Source organism: Capra hircus, chromosome 23 (assembly GCF_001704415.2).
Source record: "Capra hircus breed San Clemente chromosome 23, ASM170441v1, whole genome shotgun sequence".
Classification (NCBI taxonomy): Eukaryota; Metazoa; Chordata; class Mammalia; order Artiodactyla; family Bovidae; genus Capra; species Capra hircus.
The window spans coordinates 44997282-45022192 of NC_030830.1; the positions used below are offsets into that span (position 1 = coordinate 44997282).

Genomic DNA, 24911 nt, shown 5'->3' on the forward strand with positions numbered 1-24911 from the left:
ATCCCACGAGCGTGCGACGGGAACCTTACTTTGTGTTGCTCAATCTGCTCCTCCAGCTTGGACGCCTGGGTTCCAACGGGCTCGCAGTTCGCCAGCCTCTTCTCTGTGGTCGACAGCCACTCGTTCAGAGGCTCTAAGGTTTCGTGAAACTGCTGCGCTACCACGGAGATACCTTCCAGCTGACGGTTCCTGAAAACGCGCCAACGGGAAGGTCATTCGGGGATGAAGAATGTGGGAAGCTGTCAACAGAACGCTTCACTCATGATCCTGCATTCCGCTCCCAACACTTTTTGTAGACAACGTCTAAGGTTAATATTAAAACCTCTCACACTTAGAGGACAGTTTAAAACAGTTCTATTCCCTGCCAGGGTTCAATCTCTGGTTGGGGAACTAAGATCCCTCAAGCCACTCAGCATGGTGGAAAAAATAAAAGGAAAATCTATAAATCTTTTTTTTAAATAATAGTTCTATCAAATTCTCCTTGAATTTTTAAAGCTGAACAAAGACCAACCTCAAGAACCTGAATCTTCTGAAAGTCTTAAGTAACTCATCGTAATTCTTACAATAATAACAGTTATAATCTTAGTGATGTTATAATAACCATAGCAGCTATAATAATGATAATAATAGGTGATATGTACTGAACATATATTCTATGCTTTACAAATTAGTTAAATTCAGCCAGAGCACCAGTAATTGAGACTGTTAGTCAAATGGTCAAGATTAGATTCAAGTTTTGCAAAATAAAGCATCCTCTGCACTGGAATTACCAGTAATTCCTCTCCTCCTTTAAAAAGTATACTGTCAGGTATGTTTCCCGGAAGCAACAGTTATTCTTTTATGGACTAAAAATATCATGAAAGAGAAGAACTATTTCTCTGACTTTTACAAAACAGAGTTTGAAATGCTTTTAGAAGACTCATGTTTCCTCCATTGAAAAGGTGCCGTGTAAGTTAAAACCTGCTTGAGCGGTCCTTGGTTTGCACTGAGGGCAAGTGATTGTGCTGGTCTGTATGCGGAGAACCTGATTCAGTATCCAATTCTGCGAGTCATTTCTGCTGGGACCAAGAGCTGCTGTCCTGACCTGTCATCATGTTTAATTCTTAGGAAATGACCTGATTTGAGACACGGATATTCTTTGGGAACAAAGTGAATTATGAAAAGCTGGCACAAGCTGCAGAATGTACTGAGTTGGCCAAAAGGTTTGTGAGGGTTTTTCCATAAGATCTCACTGGAAAACCCAAATGAACTTTTTGGCCAACCTAACAGTTTCTGTATCTTTTTATCACAAACCACATATGTATACATTTTGAAAACTTTCAGTTGAAACGCATTTCACCTTAAAAAAAATGAATAAATCACTATATTATTTTTAACTTCTGGATGATCACTATCTATGACTCCTCTTTCTAAATTCTATTAAATAGTATCTAATCCCCTAGAATGAATGGAAATAACTTCTGAGACTAGGTTTAATTGGCTGTGATTTTAAATTGTAAGGGGATCTATTAATTGGCGTGTGAATCACAATATGACCACAATCCCTCCACTTAATACCCCTGTGAGGAGGGCTAAGGAAAAGGACAGTCCTGGGAGGAAAGCAGAGGTAATGGCTTTCGTTTATTTTAAAAAGTACTCAGCACCTCTCCCATGGCAGTGATAGTACTTCTAGCGCACTACACAGAAGGAACAACCTACTGATACATGTTAAAGGGAATGTGAAATTTCCAGCCTCCTCGGGAGCCCCTCACTCGCTTGTCCTAGAACAACGCCTCCGTCTACTCTGTAGTTCAAGATTAGACAAACCCTTCTCTGCACTATCCTATTAGAGTTCCAAGGAAGATAGGAATGGGTGGAGACGCTCATTCTGTTCAGCGGGTCATCTGTTTCCAACCCAACCAGTATACACTCCAGTGTCGCAGTGACTTGACATGGCTCAGTGTAGTGTTAACAGAGAGAATGAGAAGGAACTATACTCCATATCCCACGACAAATGGTAAACCAAAGCGGGGAAGAATATTTTTAAAAGAATGTACATATACATTCTTATATGAAGTGAAGTTGCTCAGCTGTGTACGACTCTTTGAGATCCCATGGACTGCAGCCTACCAGGCTCCTCCGTCCATGGAATTTTCTAGGCAAGAGTACTAGAGTGGGTTGCCATTTCCTTCTCCAGGGGATCTTCCTGACCCAGGGATCGAACCCAGGTCTCCCAAATTGCAGGCAGACGCTTTATCGTCTGGGCCACCAGGGAAGCCCACATTTGTATATATATGTACGTATATATATATTCACATACACACACATATGTGTACAACTGAGTCACTTTGCTACACAGCAGAAATGAAAACAACATCATAAATCAAGTATACTTTAATAAAATAAAAAATTAAAAAAAGAAATATAGTGAAGCCCAATGGAGCCACGCTCCAGCGCCTCACCTTGGTAAGGCAAATGTCACGGCACCTTCCACTAGCCTCACATCCCAGACACCTCCCACTCCGCCTTAAACCAGAACTCGGGACATCCCTGCAGGTCCAGCCGCTAAGCCTTCACACTCTCAGCGCTTCCACTGCAGGGGAGTGGCTTTGATCCCCGGCTTGGGAACTAAGATCCCACATGTCGCAGGGTGTGGCCAAAAATAAAATTAAATTAAGAAACTGAGAGCACCATTTAAAAAATATTATTAGACAGTCAAAACTTAATTAGAAACAAAAATAGAAAAAAAAAACCGAGGTTGCCTGTCACCTCCCCGCCCCAGGCCGGGTTCTTCGACTCTCTGCTACCGTGGCCCCCTGTGCAGGTTTCACTCTGAGCCACCACATTTGTCCCTGCTCTTCAGTGGCCACCAAACCCTGCTACGGTCCCCCCTGAGGGTAGGGACGATCTGACAAACACACCCCCGGAACACCTGGCCCCGCCTGATGCGTGGCAGGCAGGCAATAACTGTGTTCCAAATGAATGAATAAAGGACCCTGCGAGGGAAACACTGTTCTTAAAGAGTTGTAATAGGGACTTTCGTGGTGGTCCAGGAGGTAAGAATCCACCCTGTAATGTAGGGGACATGGGTTTGACCCCTGGTCGGGGAACTAAGATCCCAGACTCTGCAGAGCAACTAAGCCTGCACACTGCGACTGCCTACTAGGCCCACGTGATGCAGCTAGAGAGTCAGTGCACCTCAGCAAAAGGTCCTGTGTGCCGAAACTGAGGCAGGTCGTAGCCAAACAAATAAACAAATAAAAATAAACACAAAAACAAACAAACAAGAGTTGGGAAAGATCTGGGCACTACAAGACATCCCCAGCGGAGGAAAGAGAAGAGAAGTACCACCACCCCTGCCCTCTCTGTTCACATACGTGACAAACACAGGCAAAGAACAATCTGGAAATAAAGTAGGACCAAAATACGAGAAATCAGGACAAAAGCCACTGCCGCTCTTCCCAAAGCCTGGCAGCATTTACGTTACCTCGCTTCAGCCTTACTAAGTAGCGCCTCCCATCGGCTATCCAGCAGACTCAGCTGTTTCAAAATCTTCACTTTATCCGGAGGTTCTGCCGTGGCGGCGATTTTCTCTCCTTCCCGTTTGATCACCTCCACAGTAGATTTGCGGTCATCCAGCAATCTTTGGAGAAGCTTAGGAAAAAATAGTAAATGAGAAAACAATAAATAAATGGAAAGGAAGCAAAGGACTAACTGTATAAACATATGCTTTCTAGCATGCTTTTGACATGTGACAAAAATAATTTTGCATGGATTCACATACAAAAGGATTTGAGAAGCAGAGCTTTTTCAAAAACCTCATCCTATTTAATGATTCATTACTACTGTGTTAGACACTGTGGTAGAGGCTTTTCGCAGAAAATAAAATGAATATTGATAAGGCCACTAAACCATTCATTCTCAACTTTTTAATACAAGATAATGGGGTAGAAGGGTGATGCTACTCAGGAAAACATCACTGCACTGGACATGCAAAATCCTCATTACTATAATGAAATGGGAATGCCTAACACTCAATAATGATCTGTCCCACTGAGACAGAAAAGATCATTATAAATCATCACTATTTTCAAAACCTTTTCCCACATTAAATAATCTACCACAGAAGGGAAGCTGAGACAGACCAGTTCACAAGTCAATGAGGCTGAAACCAGAGGCTCCTGGCTGCTTTGGGGAGGTAGGATAGCTCCTAAAATTCTTTATGAGGATAAAAACTAGAGCCTTTAAGTAGCATTTCCACGATGACCAGAGAGTGAAACATGTCAGAAGCCTTCAAAGTGGGAGAAAGAAGACTAACATTTCAGGACTGAGCAGCAGGAAAAAAAAAGTCCAGTTCTTCATTTCAAGAAGCCTGGAAGGGAGTGTTTGACATGGGGTGCCAAAAATCAGGATTCCCTTCCTCCACTTAAACGAAACAAGCATTTCAGTAAAAAGTGCCATCCCCAGGCCCCACGTGCAGAGTGGTGAGCAAGGCACGGCACACGGAACGCTGCACACCACTGCTGCCTGAAGCTGCCCCTGACTGACCCTGGAGGGCCAAGGCCACAGACAGGCACCCAGGGACAACACGCCGCCGGGAGGGTGTCCTACCACTGCCACTCTGCCGCCAAGCCCACTCTGCTCCGTGTTACGCGGCAGCCTGGATGGGAGGGGGGTTTGGCAGAAAACGGATGCATGCGTGTGTATGGCTGAGTTCCTTTGCTGTCCACCTGAGACCATCACTACACTGTAAATCAGCTATGCTCCAACACAAAACAAGAAGCTTAATAGCAATTTAAGAGAGACCACCACACAGGAGGGGAGAGGAACAGGGCCCAAGAGAAGGGGAAGAGATGTCCTCTCTTGACACAGGTCAGAGATCATAAAATCAAAGTACGACAGGTGGTTTAGGCAGTAAAGGGAACAATTAAATGGATTACTTTCAGTAAACTTTAATGAATAGCTTCTAGCAATTAAGAGCAAAATCAACAGACAGCTTTTGTTGGCTAAACCTTGTTCATTAACTCTGGGTAAATACTAAAGGTTTAAATTAAATCATGAATGGTAATAGTCATATTATTTTATTCAACACCATATTATATATTTATATTACATTATAGAAATTATACATTATATTTTATTACATATATGTATCAATTTTTTTCAAAAAGCAAACAAATGCAATGTGTTTCCTCTTATGTTTCTTTATTCCTTACCTCTAAATCTATTTCTAATTAGTTAATTTATTAAGATACTAAAGTCTTCAAAGAATTTTCAGAGAGAGTAGTATTGGATGCCAAAACCCAACCAAGCGTCTGAATCCATTCCTTTTTTCAAGCGTGTTGTCTTTTTAAAGGTAAACCTTATCAATGCACTGTATTCCAGGAGCCCCCCACTGCCATGCGTCATTTCAAGCCGTGGACGACACAGATCAATACTGGACAGGTCATTAATGCTTCCCAAGACCACAGAAGTTGTAGGTGTGGCCCTAAGCAGTCAGCATCCCTCTAAGGAGTGTCTTTCCAACTGGGTCCTGTATGTGCAGCGTCAAAAGACACAACAGCCCAGTTCTGAACGCAGGGATCAACTCTCTGCCTCGTCAGTACAGGCTGAACCATAATAAACTGCCCCCACTGACCTCATACAACAGACAACTGCATGTGCACCAAGCCAGCACATCAAAGAACCGTGACATCTCTGTTCGAAGCCACCCTTTCACTGAGTGAGGTCGTCCTTGAGTGCACTATTTTTCAAAAAAATTGTACACGTCCCCTCTCCACTTAGCACTTACTGTCCCCAGCTCTACCCTCTCTCTTCCCAGTTCTTGGCTCCCACCCGGCTTTATTTATCAGTGGCCAAGGTTAACACTAATTGCTTACTTTTGTTTTCTGTCTCTCTGTCCCTGTTCTTCCCTTCCCACTAACACTTAAACTTGATGAGGAACTTCTATGTTTTTTATTTGACGGTATAGCTCTGGCACCTGCAAGGATGACTGACCTGTGGCAGATGGTAGACAAATATTTGTTGAATGACTAACAAAACAAGGTCTAGAACATGGATTACTGGTTAATGAAGACATCCTATAAATACAGACAGAGTCACAAGGTAAACGTTTACTCTCGTTACTAAGGTGTAACCGGATACAGGATGCGCGCTCCGCTAACTCACCTTCTGCTCCTGTATCTGGGCCTTCACCACCTTGAACTCGGCGGACGGGGCTTTCTGATTGGCCACGAGCTCCTCGGTGTCCCCCATCCAGCCGAGCAGGGACTCCAGGGCGTCCTGGAAGCGCCCGCAGTGCAGCAGGGCCTCCTGCAGCTGGGCTGCCCGCTGGGCCACCTGCACAGCCAGGACCTCAGTTACCACCACGCTCGGAGGACCCGCACACGCCCGCCAGCCCGCCCCGCCCACTGACCACAGATTCTCTCTTCCTTCTCGTTTAAAACTTCCTCAAGGCACTGCTCGTGGGCAGGATACAGACAGAAAGGAGACGAGCTCATCAGCAAGTCAGCCTAAGATAAGGTTACTCTCCACTCGTCAATGCCAAAGCGGAGGACTCTCGGATTTTGGATGTATCCAATCCACCGATGATTAGCAAAGAACGGTTCAAATATTTTAAGGTTACTGAAAGAAACAGTGCCTTTTTCATTTTTACCATTATCCATGGGGTTCCATTATTCCCTACACTGAAAATCAAGGATAATAATTTTTTTTAAGACTAAGATTAAAAAAAAAGTTATTTAATAGAGAGAATCAGAATTACATTCACCCACACAAAATAACTATGAAGTATCCAATTAAATTCTGTGAGCTCCAAGCTCTATAGAGGCTTTTCTTAACAAGACAGGGCCTTTGTCCTCCAGTAAATGGAGTCTCTGTGTCCCACACAGAGATACCCTATCGCCCCCTCAAAGGTCTTTTCTTTTTGGACTGAACAAGTACTTGGCAAGACAGTTTAAGTACCATGGAATATATTTATACCTGACACTGCATCCCCGTTTGTGTGAGTAGCACTACAGTATGAATCAGACTCTAAAGAAGGATAAATGCTGTCTTGAGATCTGGCCACCAAGGAAGATTTCGGAGCAGGAAAAACTCCAAAAATAATTCCCTCCAGCATCAGACGAGCCCTGCCATCCCAAAACCCTTTTCTGATCATTTCTGTCACATAAAGAGCTGCTGTTGTGTTTCAGCATCATCTCCTTCAGCTATCAGAGTTACTTTCCAGGGTTTTCTGTCACGCACATTTGGGAAAAGGGGGGGATCTTCATTTCATCACATGACATTTGGACGCAGCGATCTACAGTGAGGTGCAAACCCTCAGTCCAGGGCGGACAGACACACGGCTGCACTGTGTGACCTGTTACACAGTGCGGAATGAGTTGCTGATGAATGAAAATTAGGTTTCACATAAAAAGTAAGATTTCCGAGTTCTCTGGAAAATAAGGAGACCACTTGGCAGTGGGGAGCCCAGGCCCCTGGGTGGCACTCATCTGAGGCGCCAAGCAGCCCCCACGCCCTTGGAGGTGTGTGCACGGTCCCAGCCCAGGGCAGAGGACCTGGCCACGGTCCAGACAGGGCCCGCCTCACCCGGCTCGCTGCCTGCGTCTGCGCGCCCAGCCCTGGGGACACCTGGGATGGGCCACAGGTCACAGGGCAGCCAAGGAGCAGGCAGGGCAGGGAGGCTGGCTAGCGGACATAGGACTGGGGGTCCCAGCAAACGCTGGCGAGCAATCTGCAGGAAGGACAGGGAGGGAGCGCCACCCCACCTTCTCGTTGAGGGTCTTCCAGCGTGCGCCGGCGTCGTCCAGGTCGCGCTCCAGGGCCTCGGTGCTGGCGCCCTTGCCGGCACTCTGGATGAGGCCCTGCCCCAGCCAGTTCACATCCTGATGCTTCACCTGCAGGGGTTCAATCTCTTCCTTTTGGAACACCTACGTTTGGAAGAACAATAATTCTCTGAATTAGCGTACCTAACAGTACAAATACAAACATCTGTTCAATCAGCTGGTATGGATTATTACAGATAAAGATAATCCTGGTTGCCTAAATCATGTGTTGTTGCCTAGCCTGTCTTACAAATACTAGTAAAAAACTAAACAGAAATTCATAATATTATCATAACCACTAAGAAATATTCAGGAATGATATTCTAGCTGCATTTCACCAGATTACCTATGAAACGAAAACAAGAGTGGACATGTCTTCCCTATCGCTTCATCATCACAGCACTAGGAATCTCCTATCACTCCAATTTAACTAGTAAAAAAAAAGGTTTAGAGTGGCATTATTTCATTCTTTTTTTTTAATGTCATGTGCAGCAACATGAATGCAACTAGCAATTATTATACTAAGAAAGTCAGAAAGAGAATGATAAATACGGTATGATATCACTCACACATAAGAGTCTAAAATGTGACACAAATGAATGTATTTACAAAGCAGAAACAGACTCACAGACACAGAGCATGGACTCGTAGTTGCCGAGGTGAGAAGGGCGGACTGGGACTTCAGAGTCAGAAGATGCAAGCTATTACCCACAGAATGAATAAACAAGCAAGTCCTGCTGTACAGCACATGCAACCCTTCTCAACATCCATTCCATAACGAAAAAGAACAGAAAAAAACCATGTACACCTATATGTATCCGTGAGTCACTCTGCCGTACGCTAGAAATCACCCACTGTAAATCAACTATGCTTCAATTCAAACCGAGGCTCTGTGACAACCTGGAGGGGTGGTCGGGGGATGGAAGGGAGGCACAGGAGGAGGGGACGCGTGTGTACCTATGGCTGATCCATGCTGACGGACGGCAGAAACCAACACAATCCAGCAATGATCCTCAATTAACAACAAATAAAAAGTAAGATGGATAACAACAAAAGTCCTACTGTGTATCACAGGGAAGCATATTCAGTATCCTGTGATAAACCCTAATGGACAAGAATATGAAAAAGTGTACCTGTATAACTGAGTCACTTTCCTGTATAGCAGAAATTAACACAACATTATAACTCAACTGGAAATGGCAACCCACTCCACTGTTCTTGCCTGGAGAATCCCAGGGACGGGGGAGCCTGGTGGGCTCTTGTCTATGGGATCACACAGAGTCGGACGCGACTGAAGTGACTTAGCAGTAGCAGCAGTATATTTCAATAAAATAACTTTTTAAAGAGCAAAAAAAAAAAAAAGAAGAAGAAAGAAAGAAAGACAAAGTACAGAAAATGCCAAGTAGCAAGATGGTAAGATGGGCCTTCCCGGACAAGAATCCTTATGGGCTCTTCTAAGGAGGCCTGCTGCTAGCTGGCAAATGACACTGGAGCCTCAACTGGAAATGGGGGTCACTGACAAGAAGATGAGCTGAGCCAGAGGGGCCACACACGGGGACACAGACGGCATAAAGAGGCAGGCGGCGCTGCAACAGCGTGGATGCCGACACGTCCAGCCCCTCAGCCTCTGCCAAGACGCCAATGGGCGTGCAAGAGGCACAGAGGCCTCCCCACCGGATCCCAGCACACGTGGCTTACACGGCCACTCTGCCCCCCCGTGGGCCCTGCCTGCACTGTCGGCGGCTTTCCAGCACGTCCCGGCCAACCCTCCAGCCCACCCAACTTATAGGCCGCACTGCCTGCAACCGGCGAAGTATCTAACTAATGTGTTAAAGAGTAAAATGCAAGTTCCATGAAAACACCAATTTGTTTTCCTTAGAGCTGCTCTATTTCCTTGGCCTACCACAGTACCTAGCTTGTAATATGGACCCAGTATAGAAAATTGCATTGCTATCTTAGGGTGGGTGGTGATCATTCCTCAATAGATAATACTGTACATCAACTCTTTCATAGATAACACCAATGCTTTTAATATAGGGCTTGAAGGTGTCACGAGTACAATAAACTCATTTAACTAAGGGAGGAAAGCTTCAGCTGGAGATTAAGGGAAAACAAGGTTTGGGGTGCTGAGTCATTATACGACATAAATATAACAGTCCAAGTGAATGAATAGTTAAACAGAATATAGGAAAACACAATAAAAGCAAAGATCAAAATAGGAGTTGAGAAAAAACTACAGGCACAGCATGGAAAATAATTTTGAAAGATATAGAGGCTGCCAAACTCCCCAGACTTTGGCCCATGCCAGCATATGTCTGGGCTATAGTATGAATGAGTACATTAAAGAAGAGCAAACAAAAATGCACAATCACCTCTTCTAAAAGTCCCCTTTCAGCAAAAAGCCCATTTTCTGACAGTTTCCACACTAGGTAACTGTTTCTATAGAACAATACTCAATATAAAAAGTCAATTACACACAAAGAATTATAGGAGTTCCCCAAATAACTGGGACAAATACATAAAACTCTTCATAATTTTTAAAAGGCATTAGTGTACCTAATAAGTCAATAGAAACACTGCAAATTAGTGAAAACAGAATTCCGCCGTATGATCCTACTTCTTTTTCTATACCACCTTCCAAGTTACTATTTCTAGGAAAAGCTGGAGATATGTTTTACTATTTACCAAAAAAAAAAAAAAAAAAAAAAGAGGGGGAGGAAAACAGCTACATTTTTAATTCCCGGAACTTGTCTGGTACAGAAGGATGGAGGAAAAAGTTTTATTCTCCCCCATAGGTAGTTTTCAGGGCAAAAAACAACAAAACTAATAAAAATGTTCCAGTAAATTGTCTTAACCTCTGGTCTTGGTTTGAAAGAAATGAATTTCAGGGTTGTCTATCAGCATAGTTCTGGTTGAGGCTGTAGTAATTTTCAAAAGTGCTTCCCAAGAGTCACTAAGGGTTAAAAAAAAAAAAAAAACTACTAAAGAATCTATATACTCCTAAGAGTTTAATTACTTTCTACAAATAAACTGCAAAATCCTTTACAGTAAGCAAATAAACACTCTGCTAAGCTCTCTAACTAGCACACCATTCAATGCAAGGAAAGGGCATGGCTAATTAGATCAATTATTTCACGGACTGATAGCATCCAAAAGCCTTATCTCTCAGTAACAAAATACCTAGGAAGAGAGACTCTCCCTAAGGCTAACTCTCAAGCATACAAACACAAGAGAAGCCTAAAATAAAGTAAAATTACCTCTGAGGCAAAGTTTACCAGAAGAGCTTAGGAAAAGGACCAAAATAGCTGAACTTTAATCTAAGTGGGAAGAAAAAAATTACAGGCTTGACAACCGATGTCTCCCTATGACAAGGCTGCGCCCTTCACTCAGCACTTAGCAAAAGGGAAGGCGGGCTTCGCGGACTGCAGAAGGCAGTGCAACTGCTTCTCCCCGAATGCAGAGCTTCGCGGACTGCAGAAGGCAGTGCAACTGCTTCTCCCCGAATGCAGAGCTTCGCAGACTGCAGAAGGCAGTGCAACTGCTTCTCCCCGAATGCAGAGCTTCGCGGACTGCAGAAGGCAGTGCAACTGCTTCTCCCCGAATGCAGAGCTTCGCGGACTGCAGAAGGCAGTGCAACTGCTTCTCCCCGAATGCAGAGCTGCAGAGAGAACACTTTCAGCACGTGTAGAGAGTCCTCGGCTTGAGGAGAGCACTTCTCAGACCACAACAATGGAACACTGTGTTTGCTCCTTCCTAAGCCCCTTCAAGCTTAATAAATCCCATATAACTGCCCTTAAGTGGCAGGACCTTAAACCACAATTTGTGGAGACGCCTAAGCTTAACATGAATTCACAGTGGAGGGGGGGGCATTCAAACGAAGGGGAACAGCCACCATCCTACCATCAGGAGCAGGAACGCAACCAGCTGGCAGTGATCATGCTCCTCAGGAACCATCCCTAATTAGCTTGCAGTGATCGATGCATCAATGTCTGCCATCTGGCTGGGCACCAGTCAACCACCCCTTGCCCCCACCTACTGCACCCCAGCCAGAGACAGGACGGGACTGACACCAGTGTCAGAGACACCGGTGACCGCTTGATGGCAAATTTCCCATCCCTGTTAATTACCTGAGCAGAGTGAAAGCCATTACAGACAAGGTCCAAGGTTCCTGCCTGGGCCCCTGTTTTCCGGGGAGCGGCCTGCTTTCTTACCGCTCTGAATTGTGAGGAGCATGGCTCACAGGTCGCCTCCACCTCCTGGACAGAAAGAGGAGCCTCCACATCATCTTGGGATCCTACGTTGGATTCTTCTGAATCGTACTGTGTCAATAACGTCAGATTTTCCACTAAACTCGTGCCACCCCAATCGACGACATTTCCCCCCAGATCTGTGCGAGAGACAGCCAGCTCCTCGGGAGAGTCTCCCACAAATTCCCTCTTTTGGGCGGTGCTTTGGAATTCTCCTGATCCGCAGGTTCTTCCTTCTTCTCTGGGGTTAGAAATGCACTTGTTTTCTCCCTCTCTTGGCAGAATGAATGAACCACCCTTAAGAGTGCTCTCTCTGGCATCATCCTGCAGGCAGCTGTTTTCACCACGGATTTCCCTTTGACTGTGGACAGGTTTCGCTTCCTCTGGTGGAAAAGCATCATGTAAAATCATCTTGAAGTTGTCATCAAGGTGGGTGCTTCTGCATGAAAGCAAGGGGATCTTCTGCTCGCTGATGGAATTAACAGAAAAAAAGGGTCTGTATTGCTCTGCGGTGTGAGCATCTTCCACAGAAGACAGGCTTCTGATTTGGGACGGGTCTCCGGGGAAAAGACGCTGCTTTTCCTCCCTCTCCGCCGGAGGGCTGCACAAGCCAGAGTCGTCCTCCTCCGACGTGAGAGAGCTAGTAGCCCCTCTGCACTTGCCAGCCTTGGCAACAGCATCTGACAGATCAGCAGGTTCAACAAAAGAGCTTTCACTTTTGTTTGCATAATCCACAAAATTGGCCGGGACGAACATTCGCCACGACCGTCTATGCTCTTTCTTTTCCGCATGGGATTTGGCTTTGGGTAAGCCTGTGCTCCGAATGATGTCGCTATTGAGTTTGAGGGCATCAAAGATCATCTTTTCATCGAGCTTGTGGGCTTCACGGCCTCTCAGCTCGAATGCACTGGAAGAAGCAAGGGGACCGTTGGAGCACAAAGAGCTGACATCCAGTGTTCGGTGACTGTAGGGTAAAGTCCGGTCTGTGAAGTGCCTGGAAGACAGGCTGCCCTTGGAACCCGAGTCAATCTGCTCATTCAGCCTAACCGTGTCGTAGATGGAGCGCTGGGGGACATAGCAGTCCTCGATGTTGAGATCCTCCTCCTCCTCACCTTTCCCTACACAAGGGGGATTCTGACGTAAACAGTCTGGTCTGCTCAGCGGCTTCCCCATCTCGGAGCCCGTCACAACAAACACTGCAGCTCTTGACGCAGAAAGTGGGAAATAAGGCCAGGCATGTTCCAGAAAAGCACACTTCTGAACAGAACTATAAAGTGCCTCCAGCCCAAAGATGCATCACAGATGAGGGGCTGAAGGCCAGCAGCAGGGCACCCGTCCATGCGCAATCCTCCCTTTACCTGGTTGTGTGAGAATGATTCTCAAGAATAAAGTGCATCCAACAACAGAGAACAGAAGTCTCCTCCCCAGCCTCTGGAAGTTCCCTTTCACATACTCCAAAACACAGAAAAAAGAAAACAAATAATACATTTATCAGTGGCTCAAACACTCAGAACATTCCATTGTCGGTCCATTTCCCTTTTTATTCTAACTCTGCATCTGAGATTTCCAGATTACAATTTCCCCAGGAGCAAGCATCTTTATCCGCAGAGTGTCAATTTCAGCAGAGCTCTGGTTAATTGTAATCCACTTAAACACAGCTTGCAAAACTCCATCTCTTATAAATAAACCAAGGTTCAGAAATTTAAAAACACTTGGAGACTTAAGAGACCACGGACTATTCAGATGAAGGCACAGATCAAGTCTTCAGAGAAAAATAAGTCTAACACACTTTAAGAAAGTTCAAATTTTCTTTTACTCTTTTTGGGAGTAGCTATAAATAATCCTGATTCGAAAGACAGGCTCTTCCCATATTAAGCGTCTTCGAGGCTATTCAGAATTATCCAGAGGAAAAAAAAATAGGCTTTTGGAAGGCCTGGCCGGCACAGTCTAGCAACCATTCGAAGTAAATAGACAGCATGGTGTAGTATAAACTCCACTTAGAGGAAAAAAAAAAAGTCATTGTCAAAGAGTCTTATCTGATCTTCCTTAAGACAGCTGGTTCCACCTGAGGCCCCGCAGTGGAGAGGAGCCCCGCGCTTCCTCGGAGGCTGGGCAGCCGCACGGCGGGGCGGCGGGCGGGCGGGCGGGCGTCCCGAGCCTGGGCGCTCCGGGGGCGCATCTACCGCGCGCCCCTCGCCGAGGCCCGGGGCCCGCTCCGCCGCTACGCGCTCCCGAGACCCGGCTCGGCGGGCATGTGCCCCGGACTCCGGCCTCGGCCGGCCGGGCGCCCGCAAGCCTTTCAGGGGGAGGTGCCCAGAGGCGGGCGGCGCGAGGCAACCGCCGGGCGGTGACATCAGCGCGAACCAGACCCGGCCCGGGGGCGCGCGGCGGGGGCGGGGGCGGGGGCGCGGCCGGCCGGCGGGGCGGGGGCCACCTCCGCGCGGACAGCGGGCCCCGCGGGAACCGCGCCCCACCCCACCCCGGGGAGAGAAACGGGGAGTCGGGCTAACCCGCCCACCGGGAACCACTCTAGGGGCGCCGCTGCGGCGGACTCGCAGATGAAGGCACAGATCAAGTCTTCAGAGACCCCTTCGGGTCCGCGATGTAGAGCGCGCATCACTTTCAAGTTGGATCTCCTGTCGTTCTTTTTAAAGGCCCAAGTTCAAGTCGAACTGTTCTCCGGAGGAAACCACTCCTTAGGGTATGGAGCCCTGGGCACCACGGACATGGATATGAGCCGTTACTAATAACTATGCATGCCTCTCGAGGTTACTGCAAGGCTTGGGCTAAGATCAAGGGTGGTTAAGCGACTCTGGATATTTCATTAACAAAATCACAGCCAGGGAGTTTTATCCACTGAACAAACACTCTTTAAATAATACTGTTTGAAAATTAACACTGCAAGCCAAACCTTAGCCTTTGGCGCAGGGAGAAAATTTCACAGTTTCATTTAAGTAAACTAAGATCTATCCATTCTTTATTTTATGAAATAAGCAATCATGCCAGAATAGCAGATAGAGGGCAGATTTTCTTTCCTCAAACTCACAAAATAATCTTTCGAACATAAATAAAACTGTGCTGGCCCCAAGTGAAGACAGGTCTAGTAAAAACAACAGTAAACTTCTCTGATAACTTAACAGAAGAGATGTGGGAGGGGCCTTTTGTACCTTTCATGAGAAAACGATTCCAAAATGATTTTTTATAAACGTTAAGAACTGAATCTTAAAAAAAAAAAGTCTCTCCATAACCAGAACTCTATAGGCAACATACTCATTCAACACTTATTAGATGCAACTCGTATTAAGTTGGAAAAAATATATACATAACCAACTATAAGGGATAATATACATAATAAACTACCCATCAACATAATAATATCAAAGCCCACTCTTCACGGTCAAGAAGTGAAATATCTCAGCAAGCACTTGATTTTATCTGAGCACACAGGCTGTTCTGCTGCCTGGATAATAAGACAAAGAAAACCCGCCCACAGTTACCGTGTTTGAACAATGAGTTGGGCACCAGGCCACAATCAGCAGAGATGGAGGGACTGACTGCCAGCTGCCACGACCTTCCTTACGCAAGTAGCTCCTGGGAAGCTACCCACTCGTGGCTATGTGAATAAGAAAGTTTCCACGGAGTGTGGACCAGAGTTGCTCACAGAACTTTTCCTAAGAAACAATGGCCCTACTTCCAGCCCCTGTAGGCTCTAACTCTAAATCATGAACTCAGTTCTAATCTGGTCTTCCAGCTCTCTATAAAGCTAAGGACAGCAACCTCGCATTTGAGGTGAAGAGTACACTTTTAAAGCTACACAAATAATTCATTCATTACTTCAGTCATTCATCAAATAGGCCCCACTATCTGCCAAGCAGCACAGGAAACCCTGGCAAAGTGCAGGTGCCCAGAGAGACGGGACCCCCACCCCGCGTGCCTGACAGTGAGGTGGAGAGTCTGGATGAGAAAGTGTGTGGGGCACAGCCGGGAAGCAGGAAGTGCGACGGAGAAATTGCCTCTGATGGATTATATTTAACAGTGCACCATTTATTTAATAACTGAGTTCCTATTTTATTAAGCTGATTTCAACTAACTCTACAAAAGATGATCCTGGCACATTCGGGTTCCATTTGATATTTGTACTCTTAACATTATATTGGTATTGATGACAACAACTTGTATATTTATCTTCGTTACTTGAAATCAGATTCCAAAGATCTATCTGGGTAACTTAAGAGAATTCATATTTAGAGCAGGACCCGACTGGTTGTTTCTTCCTAAATTTGATTTATACAGCTACTTTTCAATGTGATGCTCTCTAAAGTTAGTATTAATAAAATCAAGATGCATTGAACTGTGTTAAATACTAACCATTATACATATAAGAAATATACAATGAATAAATGAGCAAAGCTCTTCCGAAAAGCAGTCAAAAGTATTCAGAAATCGCAATGTTAAACTGGTCTCGAAAGGCAAGTCTACACAGCCTACTTGATGTGATCCAGTTAAAATACTTTCCAAAGGTAGATAATTTTGGAAAAGTACACAAACACTAGTTGAATTATAAGCAAGATAGTATTGCTTTCTCATTTTATATTTCTAAAATTAGAAAAGAAAGTTTCTGAAGAATCTTACCACAAAGTATCATACAATCATCCATGTCTTAGAAAAGATAAAAGGCTAATTTTATCAACTGAAACATGGAGTTTTTAGAGCTGAAAGGCTAGAAATATTAGGAAATTCAAGTGCAGTTAAGTGGACAACGTTTGTGAGTGAATGCAATATTATCCATAAAAGCTGATGAACTTATCTTCCTGGCCTGGTAGCTCCTGAAATATGAATTAGAAGCCAGACAAGAGATGTGTGGGGGTTTTTGCTTTAAGTACAAACCCAGGCCTTACAGACAACAATTTCTATTATTCTTTCTAAAACAGATATGCTTTTTGCTAGGGAAAACCGAAAGCATCTTATGTTCTTAGGTTTTAAAGTGATAACTTCTTTACATGGATGGATAAAGGATCTTCAAGAATAGTCATCAGATGAATGCGTGCGTGCGTGCATGCTAAGTTGCTTCAGTTGTGTCTGACTCTTTGCGACTCTGTGGACTGTAGCCCACCAGACTCCTCTGTCCATGCGATTCTCCAGGCAAGAACACCGCAGTGGGCTGCCATGCCCTCCTTCAGGGGCGCTTCCAGACCCAGGGATCGAACCTGCGTCTCCTGTTGCTCCTGCATTGCAGGCAGATTCTGACTGCTAAGTCACCGGGGAAACTCCATTAGATGACTATGCAGCAACTATTTATTTCAGTTTAATACACTTTACATTTGAAGGAAAGAAGGATATTCAGACCCCATGACAAAAGCAAACAAGTAATAAAACTTATCAGGTTGACTGGTCTTGATGGATATTTATCTTGAACATTAGGTAGGGCCTTTAAACGTGCACTCCTTAGCTTCCTGTGAGTTATCTTCAAAGCATTTACCAACTGAGGCTATTTTTTAATGAATGAATAGAGACCTAGATGAATGTTTAAAAAACTTTAACTCATCAGATTTTCTTATCAAGAAACCTACATCATTTCATAACAACAAAGCAAATTCCTCTCTCTCTCTGTTCCCATCTCTCACACACATGGACACCCACACCTTTAAGCAACTTCCCATGTGAGTAAAATAAATTATCTCCTTTTATCTAAGGAAAGCCCATGATAATGACAAGAGATGTTACAGCCTGGCACTTTGCAGGGGTGGGGAGCGGGAACCACTTTAAGATACAAATTTATCCAGATAACAATAAACCACCAAAAAGTCCCCTGGTATAAAATCACTGGCTGGAACGGTGTTGAGAATGACCTACTTTGACTCCTTGACCTTTCTTTTGTAACTGAAGTATAGCTGATTTACAATGTTTACAATACTGTGGTAGTTCCAAAAGTAGTTCCAGCAACTTAGCATGCACACACACACACACACACACACACACACACATATAATCTATTACAAGACACTGAATATAGTTCCCTGGTGTCCAGTAGGTCCTTATTGTCTATCTGTTTTATATCTTGTAGTATATATCTGGATAATCCCAAACTCCTAATTTATCCCCTACTCCCCTCCCTTTCCAGGCTGGTAACTGTGAGTTTGTTTTCTGCGTTTAACTCCTGGGTCTTCAGTGAAGCCATAGGAGTTAGGAGGCCACAGGACACCCAGAGCATGGCATCAGTTAGAAACAGACACGGAAAGAGAGCCCGCAGGCCATGCTCCCAGGAGCACAGCCTTTCAAAGCATGAAGGCCCACCTGCTCCGCTGGCACCCTTGGTGGAGCCCTGCCCCACGGCAGCACCATCCCCGCGGCAAGGCGCGGCCTCTGCGTCCATGGGCCTTCTCACTTGCCAGCACAGCTGAGATTTCTTCTTCCTAACATCTTAAAGCCACTCTGACACAGCTGACTGAATAAACAGGACCAGCTGATGCAGCCCATGCATCAAGGGACAGTTTCTATAGTGGAAACAGTCACCTTTAAACATACCAGAGGAAGGTGCTGTGAAATCTGCCTACTAATACAGGCTTATTAACAAAGATCCAGGCGAGGAAGACTATGTCCCCCCATGAAAAACCACTTCTGAGAAAGCTTTATTGAATTTTCTCCCGTTCTCAACAAAACAGAGAACAATTTGTCATTGATCTCAATGGAACAGTATGGACCACTTAAAAACCACTATTAAAGCATTCTTTGGACAGTTTACTTTTATCTCGAAAAATATGGTGACATTATTGTTTCAGGATCATTTAATAAACATCTTAATAGGATACTTGGAAAGTGATGTTTTCTTAGCAGTACTCTTTACAAATAGGATCAAATAACCCGGCTGCACCAGCTTCATGACACCTGTCATTTTAGGTCCCCCAGCATTCACAGGAGGATGCTGGGTGCCCAGTGCCTTCCCCTGTGCCCGAGAACATTCATCACGGCACAGTTACATGTGTTCTGGTTTTTGTATCCAGTTTCAACTTGGCTGTCAGGCAAATTAAAATGGAGGAAGTCTTCAGGCTCTAGAAGCTAGAGCCAGCCTCTGACCTGCCTCCAACCCTGGCTTCCACGCCTGCCTTAGGAGCACAGCACTGTAGATAAGAAAGGATATGTCCTGGAATCTCTTAAGCCCCTGAGGGCCTGGCCAATCCCCCAGGGTGTAAGAAGTCTTCTGACTCACAAGGTGAAACAAACAGCATTGTAAAAATTAAACCAGAGAGAGACTTTTGTGTGCCAACTGATGATGACATCACTTTGCAGCCTGTGATTACAAGCAGGAGTCCACAAAGCTGCAATCTGAAGTCTTGCCCACGGGGTGGACACACTGCCCGGGACCCTTCCCCAACTGGGATTCCAGACTGCTGTCCACAAGGGACTTTCCAGCACCGTTTAATCTGGATGCAGGTGGCTGGCCCAATTTGGTGATGTATATGCTATTACTTCCTTCTTGGGCTCCAAAATCACTGCAGACGGTGACTGCAGCATGAAATTAAAAGATGCTTGCTCCTTGGTAGAAAAGCTGTGACCAACCTAGACAGTATATTAAAAAGCAGAGACATTACTTTGCTGACAAAGGTCGGTACAGTCAAAGCTATGGTTTTTCCAATAGTCAAGTAAGGATGTGAGAGTTAGACCATAAAGAGGGCTGAGCACTGAAGAAATGCTTCAAACCGTGGTGTTGGAAAAAGACTCTTGAGAGTCCCTTGGACTGCAAGGAGATCAAACCAGTCAATCCTAAAGGAAATCAACCCTGAATATTCATTGGAAGGACTGATGCTGAAGCTCCAATACTTTGGTCACCTGATGCGAAGAGCTGACTCATTGGAAAAGACCCTCATGCTGGGAAAGATTGATGGCAGGAGGAGAAGGGGACAACAGAGGATGAGATGGTTGGATGGCATCACTGAGTCAATGGACATGAGTTTGAGCATAGTCAGGGATATGGTGAAGGACAGGAAGCCTGGTGTGCTGCAGGCCATGGGGTCACAGAGACTCGGACACAACTGAGTGACTGAACAACAGCATCGTTCCTATTTCTGTTCTTTTAACGACTGGACATCAAGATTAAGCCAAATAATCTAGAAAAAAATGAAACTTTTTGTGTAACTGTAACTGTTTTGTGTGTAACAAGTGGTTTCTTTTGTTAATGAGTTCTTCAAATGTGAAACTTAAGTACTGGCTTAAAAATTCTCTGCTTTAAGAAATTTTTGGTTCAGAGAGACGTGCACCAGTGATTTGTTCATTTGCGGCAACAAACAGTGACAAACTGGGGCAGCCACAGAGTGGCCGGAAAAACCAGGAACAGGTTGTGGGTGAGGCTTTCTACCATGGCCCAGATGGAGCTGGGGAAGGTCATTATTTAGCTGGAATGTGACTATACGTGTTCACTAAAACATCAAGTTTCTTTGCTCTTCACTGAGATTAAATCAATTCAGTGTGCTTATAATAATTACTTCACGATGATCAGAAGATCTGATTGGCTGTTGGTGACATCATAGGAAGGCTGGTGTATATTCCGTGTACAGAGTTGGTATGTCTTTGAAACAGTAAAAACATGAAAACCTTAATATTCTATTTGATAAGGTAGTTTTGATTTGAAGACAATCTTGAGCTGAGAATCTTCAACAGGAGACAGGGATAGGGAACACCAAAGGGACCGTTTCTTTTTGTCTGGGAATGTATGATAGTGTACACAGAATTTAATGTAATAACATGGTACTCTGCGTTATCAATAGTAATAGAAAATACATCAGTCTGTAGACATTTTAGTCCAATGACTAATATTTAGAAATAGGAAAATGATTCAAATTATTTTAAAACATAGCTAAAGTAACCCAAAAGGTAGTACCAATCTCTTTTCAGCAACTTGGAATACTTTCACTGACAGTGAATTAACACTCTTGGTTCTGAACAGTTTTTATTTTCAATCATTACATTTGGGTTGTATTAAATATGAATTAACTTTATCCTTTCAAGGATATTAACGGCTATGTCTAAGGTTAAATTTTAGGGGGAAAAAGAATGGAACCCTAAAACTCCGTCTTATCTAGTTTATATAATCCATTATGCCCCCAGTGAATATAAGGCATCCCTACTGAGCAACTGGGGAATAGCTATAAAGCTTCAGAACGACTCAGAGGGCAGCTTATTCTATACCATGAAAAACCGTTGAAAGATTTTCCCCATGACATTACGTTAAACTAAAGCTCCCTGGTAGAGTAATGACAAACTGCATTATATTCCAAAGTCTATAATGGAAACAGGTCCAGTACTGTGGTGCTTTTCTGATTCATTTTTAGAAATTATAGCAAACCACTAGTGGTTTTTTTTTTAACTCCATACACATTATTCCACTGAAGACAATTTTTAAATCTTCCTAAAATATTATGTTAAAACTCATGTTCAACCAAAGCTTAATGCCCAGCAAAAGTTAGATTGAGATCTGAATTAATTTACAACTATGATCAAGAAAGATATAATTACTAAGACAAGGAAATGTTTGGTTCCCTTTCAGAAGCAGTGGTGCTGGAGGTTAACTGTTCTCATCATTATCCTCATCCTCGTATCTACAGATCTGTTTCGACAACTATAGTACCGGACATATTCTTTAAGTGTTCCTGGTGTTCTGGATTAAGATAAATAATGATTGATTGACACACGAATGGCTAAACCAGATGTGATACATATACAGAACGGAATACTCAGCCATATGAAAGAATGAAATAAGGCCACCTGCAGGAACACGGATGGACATAAAGGCTGTCATACTGAGTGAAGTCAGTCAGATAGAGAAAAATAGCAAACGATAAACCTAAAAAATAAAGACAATGCACTTATTTGCAAAACAGAGACTCACAGACAGAGAAACAAGTTAATGGTTTCCCAAGGGAAAAGGTGGGGTGGGGATAAACTAGGAAGTCGGGATTAACAGATATACACACTACTATACATGAAATAGATAACCAACAAGGACCTACTGTACAGCACAGGGAACTATATGGAAGATTCTTAAATAACCAATAAGGGAAAAGAATATGAAAATTTATGTATATATATGTATATGGGGGAGAGAGGGATTAAACAATAAATATACACATATGCATATATATATATATATGTATAACTGAATCTCTGGCTGTACACCTAAAACTAACATGATATTGTAAATCAACCATACTTGAATTTTAAAAAATCAGGAAAACAAACATAAATGACAACAACGGATGGTTATTCAAGCCACCCAAATCAGTCTACAGCAAAGATGATTTGAAAGTTTCCCAGAAAAAATGTAAGATGTGCAATGTGATGAATAAAGTTGACCAAAACACTGCACTATATTCACAAAACATCCAGGCTCTCTCTAACACTTCCCACCTATGTGACCCTGGGAATGTCAGTTCCCCTCCCTGGTCTCAGCTTTCTTACAATAACATGCAAATAATAACAGGACCCAGCTCTCAAGACTGTCAACTGGATTAAAGACAGTCTAGTGTTTGCTCAGTCGTGTCCAACTCTTTGCAACCCCATGGACTGCAGATGGTGACTGCAGCCATGAAATTAAAAGATGCTTACTCCTTGGAAGGAAAGTTATGACCAACCTAGACAGCATATTAAAAAGCAGAGACATGACGAACGAAGGTCCATCTCATCAAGGCTATGGTTTTTCCAGTAGTCATGTATGGATGTGAGAGCTGGACTATAAAGAAAGCTGAGCACTGAAGAATTGATGCTTTTGAACTGTGGTGTTGGAGAAGACTCTTGAGAGTCCCTTGGACTGCAAGGAGATCCAACCAGTTCATCCTAAAGGAAATCAGTCCTGAATGTTCACTGGAAGGACTGATGTTGAAGCTGAAACTCCAATACTTTGGCCACCTGATGCGAAGAGCTGACTCATTTGAAAAGACCCTGATGATGGGAAATATTGAAGGCAGGAGGAGAAGGGGACAGCAGAGGATGAAATGGTTGGATGGCATCACCGACTCAATGGACATGAGTTTGAGTAAACGCCGGGAGTTGGTGATGGACAGGGAGGCCTGGCGTGCTGTGGTCCATGGGGTCACAAAGAGTCAGACACGACTGAGTGACTGAACTGAACTGGACTGTAGCCCACCAGGTTCCTCCATCCATGGGATTTTCCAAGCAAGAATACTGGAGTGGGTTGCAATTTCCCTCTCCAAGTGTTATGCTTGACACATAGAAGCCCACAATAAATGTTAACTGTTGTAATGGTTATTTTTCAGCACATGCGCGTGTAACACACACACAGAAAACAGAGTTAGCGACTGTGCAAGCTACTGTCTTTATTTACCATAACGTTCTTGTTCTTTTTTACCAATGCCACTGGCATACCAAATGAAGATGACTGTCTCCTTGGAAACTTTCATTTCAATCACTGGGTTTTTCGAGACACTGAAGGTGTGTCCTGATGTTATTATTACTGAATTTCATTAAAAGCAGTCGACTCCTTCCAAAGTAATCAGAAAACAGATACAGCATGTCAAGCGGCTTATTTCAGAAGACATGATCCCTTTGTTTTTCTTCACAGTCAAATAATCTCCGTATCCATGAATGGAAACGATGCTTATCTAGCGCTTTTCAGTTTGCAAAATACTTTCAAAGAAATAGTGATTTTTTTTTTCTTACAGATAGTTGAAGTAGTGAAAAGAGATGAGGCCTGCTCTTTTTTTCCCTACACAAAGGCACAGAAAATCTAGGGGACAGGGACCACTTCATGAAGGCCGTGAACAGAGCCAACCTGCAGCAGGGCAGAGACCCTCTGATCACTGTCGTGTGAGCATCAAGCCTTGCTCGCTGGGCTCCACAAAAATCCCAGAGACTCACTCCTCAGAGCCTCCACCCAGTCTTCCAAGTTGCAATGGCCACAGCATTTTGTTTTTCTAATACAGAATTCTCCTATATGAAACCTTTACTTTTCAAACCACAAGTATGACAGTGTGACAGAGAAATGAAGGGAGTCAAGTCAACAGTGAGGCCGCTCCTTCCACCTCCAGAATCGAGACCCAAATTCAGAACCGCAGGCTTTTAAGCCCTGCAGGGACGGGGCTTCAAAGGCACTGCATAAACAGCAGATAATCATGTTAGTAACAAAGAAAAGGAAGAAGCTACTTTGAAGTTACTTTTCAAAATTCAGTCACCTAAAAACAATGTCATGAAAGAGAAGCAAAGGAAAGGCATTGCCAAGTACAGTAGCAGAGAATTTTGAAGGCTATTTGATTTATATGCGTTTCTCCTGGGAAATGATTTCTAGGTTTGCAAATTCTGTTTGTATTTGATCCTATCTGATGTTTCATGGGCTGGCGGCGGGACTCAGCGTCACACCGGCCTTTACTGCAAAGCAGAATGAACCTCGTGGATGGTCCCCCAGCCACTCCACAGGCTCCTGTCAGTCCTGAGCAGCGAAGCCTGGGCAGCCAGGACCTTCCCTCTGTCCCCATCCAGGTGGGATTCTGTGCACGACACCCTGATCAAGGCCACATCACTGACCCGGACCCTGGCACTGACCTCACCACCCTCTCCCCGCATTCCCATCGTCAGGCATCACTGCCGCTGCTAGTGAGAAATGTGTATTCACTCCAAGTGTACAGCCCCACGTGTACTCAGCCCAAGTGTACAGCCCCACATGTACTCAGCCCCACATGTACTCAGCCTCATGTGTACTCAGCCCAAGTGTACAGCCCCACATGTACTCAGCCCCATGTGTACTCAGCCCAAGTATACAGCCCCACATGTACTCAGCCCCACGTATACTCAGCACAAGTGTACAGCCCCACATGTACTCAGCCCCATGTGTACAGCCCCAAGTGTAAATCGA

At 44.4% G+C, this 24911-nt stretch overlaps 1 protein-coding gene across 21 annotated transcripts in view; it reads right to left on the minus strand.

Annotated features, from left to right (window-relative positions):
* The window catches only part of DST (dystonin), a 530351-nt gene that overhangs the window by 75853 nt on the left and 429587 nt on the right, over positions 1 to 24911 (minus strand). For all 21 annotated transcript variants that reach the window (XM_018038670.1, XM_018038677.1, XM_018038675.1 and 18 more), the window contains 4 exons: positions 7749 to 7910; positions 6148 to 6318; positions 3467 to 3633; positions 30 to 189 (listed from right to left, as the gene is read on the minus strand). In XM_018038670.1, the coding sequence (XP_017894159.1) occupies positions 30 to 189; positions 3467 to 3633; positions 6148 to 6318; positions 7749 to 7910 (660 nt within the window). The remainder of the gene's footprint in view (positions 1 to 29; positions 190 to 3466; positions 3634 to 6147; positions 6319 to 7748; positions 7911 to 24911) is intronic.